The following is a 5999-nucleotide window of genomic DNA, read 5'->3' on the forward strand; positions in this document are numbered from 1 at the left end:
GAGGGAGAGCAACTTCCTTCTCTGCTCTGGTGGACATTACTCCTCTATATCAAAATTGTGGATCAAAAAATCCTAAAGCAGATTAAAATCCTAGCAGTGAGGAAAATGATATATATGCACACCCGTTTGCTCCTTTCTCAGGTAACTATATGTGTTTCCTTTTGTAGTTCCGATGGATGGACTATTATTAGTATTATTTGCAAGAGTAGCAAGAAGAAGAAAAAACGTGCACAGATTAGGAAGTATGCTGATATCTTAGAAGGTTTGTGTTGATCAGCTTTCTCTCTGCCAAATAAAATACCTTGGCAGCACTACATTACCCATTACAGCATATTATTCTCTTCGGTATACACAGTGATTTAATGGCATCTTACCAACCTTTTACAACTTTTATCTCCAGCCTCTTTATTATTTTGTAGACTGCTCTCTCCCTCTCTCTCTCTCCATCTCTCTCTCGTGGTAGGCGGATTTTCCGCCAGCAGGGTTTAGTTGATTCTCTATTGATTTGTTGGAGGGGCAGAGGAGGAGGAGGAGAAAGTGAAAGGGGAGGAGTGGAGGAGAAACCCCGGCCTGCATGGTGAGGAAGAGAGAGATGTGATTGTGCGTGTTTGGGACGAGAGAGAGGAGAGCACAGTGATCACAATCAAGGCGAAAGTCCGACCGTGGAGCGAGCGCACTTAACAATCACGTGGGGCCGTGGATTAGTACAGGGCGAAAAGTAAAAGTGTCGTCGGAGTGACTTCTACTTGTACTTTGTTTTCCTCCTCTCTTTGCCTTTCGACACCCTCCGCCCTGCATTCCGCGGAGCAGCTGTGTTTTAATGCCAGTACGCACCCGAGGTGGAGAAGAAGGAGAGAAGAGTGAGGAAGAAGAGGCAGAAGAAGAAGAAGTAAGAAGGCCTGGACACCACCCGTCCTCGCCCTTTGGAGGTCCGTCCACTCTCCCCTCCTGGCCCTGCATGGACGGGGATGGGGAGAGCCGGATGCTGTTGCCGCGGGGCTGAGCGCCTCGCCTCCCCGTCTCCGGTGCGCCGCTTCCGGCCGCTGCTGCTGCTGATCATCGCTCTCTGCTGCGGTGCTCACATAGGTAACTAACTACACTTCAACACTGCAACAACTAGTGTGTCTCGCCGTCATGATCGCAGTTTATCTGTAATTTTACGCACTTTTCGCATAAAAAAACTGTGCGCTGCACAAACTGCAACCGCAGTAACATTTACGTTCAGTCTGTTGCATTTGGAAGTGATCAGAGATCAGGCTACTTTATTGGTTATTAGTATGCGTTTGTGATCGTTGCATGGCCGATCCTTTTCGTTGGGCCCAGTGCTGCCTGACAATAGCTCTCTCTCCAGCGGTAGTGCAGCAGTCTGAGCACGGATCGAGTTTCTCCTCCTCTCTCCTGGGCCGTCATTCTCCTGTCTGCCCCTAATGGCTCATGGAGGAGGGGAAGAGAGGCTGAATCTCTCCTAATGTCCACATCTAACAGATTACAGCTTTACTCAGAGCAATATTGAAACAAACAGAATCTATCCTCGCGTAAATCTGACCATAAAAAGTTAGGATCAGTGCTGCACCGTGTTGTAAATCTATTGTGGAATTCAGCTTATGTTCAGTTGCATGATGCAAATTGATAAAATGTATCTTAAGAGATAGTATCAAAGTGATTTAAGTTACACAAGGTAGACTAAAATGCCTTTCTGAATAACAATGTGTTGATTTTGTGCTTTGAAATTTGTGGTTGTTTGTCTAATAAGCATAAAGTCACTCAGCCCAATTTAAGCCACATGATGGACAGAAGAAGAAAACAAAGAAGTAAACAAAAGAAGAGTGAGTTCACTGAAAGCCTGAAGTAAATAAGGTGTCTGTAAGGATCACTGACACTAATCGCTCCGTCTCTGTGGCTATACAGAGGCCACTTACTTCTTTACCACATTGTTGGTTGGTTTTAAAGTCATCATCACAGATGCATTTTTCATACAGTGCAAAAAGCAGTACAATGTCCTCTTTCTGGCAAACAGCCTCTTTTTTCTCTGTATTGCTGTGTGTGTGTGCAGGGGGTCGGCTGTTGAGGCGGCTGTCTGTTGAGCAGTCACACCTCCAGTAATTAGTTTAACACAGCTCGGGCAGCGGGACAAAACCGCCTCTGCACGCAGCCTGGTGGGAACAGAGAGACCCACTTCACGTTAAAGACCCTCTTGGCACCTACTGCTACACGCGCGTCACCTGGAAAGAATGTGTATTATTTAGTCTGTTGTTTTATTTGCTATCACTTGGACATTTCAAAGCATTTATTTCATTGTCGCTCCAGTCGTGAGCTCCATGTGTCTGTTCAGACAGCGAGGCAGGAATGGCTGAGTTGTTGAGTATTGTTTGCACTCCCTGAGTGTCTGGTCGAGAGAGAGAAAGAGTGCGTGCTGTAGTGAGCTCCTGTAAAGCTTTGTTTCTCAAAGCGCGGAGGGCTGTTTGTGTGATTTGAGCTCAGTGTATGCGTGGGTGTGTGTGTGTGTGTGAGAGCACACACACAACAAGGTGATCAATAAGCACTTCACAAGCCATTCCCTCTGCTGAGAGATGATCCCAGTGGATCCTTTCCTGATCTCCGGAGATCAGAGAGGCTGCCGGATAGAGAGACAAAGAATCGCTAAACTGAGCCTGAGAGATTCGGCCGGTGGATCTTTTGACCTCTGTCTGGCGGTGGAGAGCGTGCCTCGGGAGACAGAGAGAGGGCTTAGGGCTGAAAACAGAATACAATAGTGCTACAATATGTCAGAATAGTGCTGATGGAGGGAAATACAAAAATCTGACAGCAGATGAGGCTTGAGAGGAAAGAAGAGACGAGACCTGGGAGAGGGGGATGGAGTGAAAAAGAGGTTAATATTGTGGTAGGACATGGAAGGAGTGGTGTGGGCATTGCTGGCTGTTTTATTGTGTCTATATTAGAGACTCACCCCAGGGGATGAAACAAACCAGGCTCTGGATGTGTTGAACGGCTCTCATGCCTCAGCTCTTCACATGAGGAGTTCTTTATTCTCCTCTTAACAATATTTTCAAGTCAATTCAGTCTTTATCGACTCAACTTATTGCTTATTTATCTGCATAGATTGGATTTTCTTTTAAAAGTACAGCTATGCGTGCTTAAAAAGGACGCTGAAGAGCAAAAATATGAAAATTATGCTTTGATTGATCTTCCGCATGAAAATCCTCCTTCCTTTTTGCGTGATGCATTCACAGGGAGGCAAAAGTGCAGGGTCATCTGGTGTGAAACTTCAGCAGATGCTTGTCATCAGAGAGGTTTTAACCTTTATATAAGTCAGCGGTTTGAACCCGAGTTCTTCAGTTACAGGGTCGACTCTCTTCTCTGCTACGTCACCCTGCTGGGAAAACGTTAGTGAATGAGAGCTTTTGTGTGTTTTTAGAGCAGCTCATGATTCTGATACCCCTTCGACAGAGAATAAACCCACTCTGATTAGATTGGGAGCGGTATTTAGGTACTGCGGGGCAGATAGGAAGGAAAGAAGGAGGCTGTTGGTGCGCCAGTCAAAGACACAATGTGTCCTCAGTGCTCCGACCGTCTGTACAGTGGTGGTTGGCATGGACGGCAGCCTTTGCTTGTGTGTGTCTGTGGGTTGGTGTCAGTATTTAACAGGCAGGAGAGAGATTCTGAAGCGCGGTGTAAGTGGGGGTCCGTACCTGCGCCTTGATTTCTAAAACTCGGAGCACTACTGCCCCCAAATGGTGGCGCCCGACTCCGTCATGCCCCAAAATCAAAGAAGAAGAAGAGCTGGAATGTGCTGTTTGCTTGTGTGTGTTTATGTGTTAGTGGTTGTGAAGTGATGGTGTGACGTTAATGGAATCCGTCGATTTCAGTAAAAACCATGCACTCTCTGGTTTTGCTCGGCCATTAGGAGATCATACCACCATCTGAAGATCACTGACTGTGAGTTAACGGAAGCACAAGCAGCATTCTTTCTAAGACAGCTATTTATTTGTGTGTGTGTGTGTGTGTGTGTGTGTGTGTGTGTTTGCGCGCGCGCGCGTGCGTGCGTGCGTCCGTAGCTGGCCATACACTGCAGAGCCTCTCTCTGGCATAATCTAATAGGAGCGCCCTGCGACTGATGCATTAGGTCTGGTCTCTAATCTCTCTCTCGCTCTAACTCCCTCTCCCTCTCTGATGATCTATGATATAAAAGGATGGTTTGACCCATGTTATATTCAGAAATACAGCAACAGATAAAACATCAGGGACAATTTCGGACCAAGAAATGTGTTCCTAATGTGTGTACAGGGACAGAATAATCAGTCTTTTGGATGCATCAGCCTGCTCTGGTGCTCATAGCTGTAAACAACCATTAAAGTCACAGAAAACTAAAAGTTATATCTAATAAAGGTATAATTGCTTAAGCCACACAAAATCACAAATAACCACATAATTCAGTCAACATATTTCTGACAGTCTCAACAAAATGGAACATAATACGCTTTGGCAGTGTGTTTGTGTACATAGCACACCTTGTACTGTCTTGCTCTCTCTTTACACTGTTTGTGTTATGTGCACCCTGGCTATATAAGAAGTATTATCTCACTTCTTGTGGAAAAAAAACCCTTCTTTATCTCTTCTCTCTGGCTGCTCTTTGGTTTATTACACTTCAGGTTTATTGCACTCACAGCGGCACTACTGATTCATCAAGACATTGAACCAGCAGATGGCTCTTTTTTCCAATTTTATTAGGTTGGATTGTACCGGGTAGCATTGTGTCTTTAAGTTCAAAGTAACCTTAGTTGTCATCTGAGTGCTCATGAGCTTTGTATCTCTAGTTAAATCCAGCTCTCATAGTAAATACCTACACTATCAGACGTGTGATGATCTTTAAGGCCAATTTAGCTGGTCCCCTATCACTGTTACTGTTCCTGTGATGATATCACTTTTCTCACAGTATTTCTGCTGACTGTCCTCTCTAGGTCAGTGCCAGGTGGCAACCCCTCAGTGCCGTATCCAGAAGTGCACAACCGACTTCGTCTCCCTGACCTCCCACCTGACTCCGGCCGTGGATGGCTTTCACACAGAGTTTTGTATGGCTTTACGTGCGTACTCGGCCTGCACCCAGAGGACCGCCAAGTCCTGCCGGGGGAATCTGGTCTTCCACTCGGCCGTGCTGGGCATCTCAGACCTCATGAGCCAGAGGAATTGCTCCAGAGATGGGCCCACGTCCTCCACGCACCCCGAGGTCCAACACGAGCCCTGCAACTACCACAGTCGCACCCAGCATGCCCACACCCACTCCCACACCCACGTGCACGCACACACGCACTCCCATGCTCAAGGCCACGACCACGGCCGTGACCACGGCCACTCTCGGCCCGTCTACCTGTTCTGCGGGCTGTTCGGGGACCCACACCTGAGGACGTTTAAGGACAGCTTCCAGACTTGCAAGGTGGAGGGGGCGTGGCCTCTCATCGATAATGACTATCTGTCGGTACAGGTCACGAATGTTCCCGTGGTAACTGGCTCCAGTGCCACAGCAACCAATAAGGTGAGAAGAGAGAAAATGGGTTTTTGGGTTCTAATCTGCTGTTATTAAGGCTGAAAGAGTTTCTTAAGTGAGAGCAGCTGGTGTAATCTAGTTTATGTGTGTGTTCGAGAGAGAGAAATGTTTCTGTAATGACCTCTAAGTTGCTGTTCTGTGCCTCAGAGTAAGAAATCTTATCAGTGTGAGGCTAGAAAACACGCTTGCTCTCCCTGCTCTACTTCTCTCTCTCTTTCTGTCTCTGTGTCTCTCGTATCCTCGGGCTCACAGGTGTGAGGCTAACGGCTCGATCTTGTGACTATCTCTTGTGACTGAAGCAGTGTTGGAAACCTAACTTGGTTTATGGCTGCATATAGCCTGACCTCTAATAACATGGAATGAGATGTGAAAGGACCCACTGTTTACTCATGTGTGTGTCTGCAAGTATTTGTGTGTGTGTGTGTGTGTGTGTGTGTGTGTGTGTGTGTGTGTGTGT

The 5999-nt window shown here is 46.7% G+C and overlaps 1 protein-coding gene across 1 annotated transcript; it reads left to right on the top strand.

Moving 5' to 3' along the window:
* Positions 1 to 563: 563 nt before the first annotated feature.
* Positions 564 to 5964, top strand: LOC116378522 (RGM domain family member B-like). Its single transcript, XM_031840412.1, has 2 exons — positions 564 to 1086; positions 4959 to 5964. The coding sequence occupies exons 1-2, from the start codon at positions 969 to 971 to the stop codon at positions 5576 to 5578; spliced, it is 738 nt and encodes a 245-aa protein (XP_031696272.1). The 5' UTR covers positions 564 to 968; the 3' UTR covers positions 5579 to 5964.
* Positions 5965 to 5999: the final 35 nt, after the last annotated feature.

Source organism: Anarrhichthys ocellatus, unplaced genomic scaffold, assembly GCF_004355925.1.
Source record: "Anarrhichthys ocellatus isolate YVR2014 unplaced genomic scaffold, GSC_Weel_1.0 scaffold2739, whole genome shotgun sequence".
Taxonomy (NCBI): Eukaryota; Metazoa; Chordata; class Actinopteri; order Perciformes; family Anarhichadidae; genus Anarrhichthys; species Anarrhichthys ocellatus.

Bases quoted from the DNA above. Each gene is read 5' to 3' on its own strand.
- LOC116378522 (XM_031840412.1), top strand. From the start codon at position 969: ATGGGGAGAGCCGGATGCTGTTGCCGCGGGGCTGAGCGCCTCGCCTCC. The intron at 1,087-4,958 runs GTAACTAACTAC...TGTCCTCTCTAG, and splicing joins CTGCTGCGGTGCTCACATAG to GTCAGTGCCAGGTGGCAACC.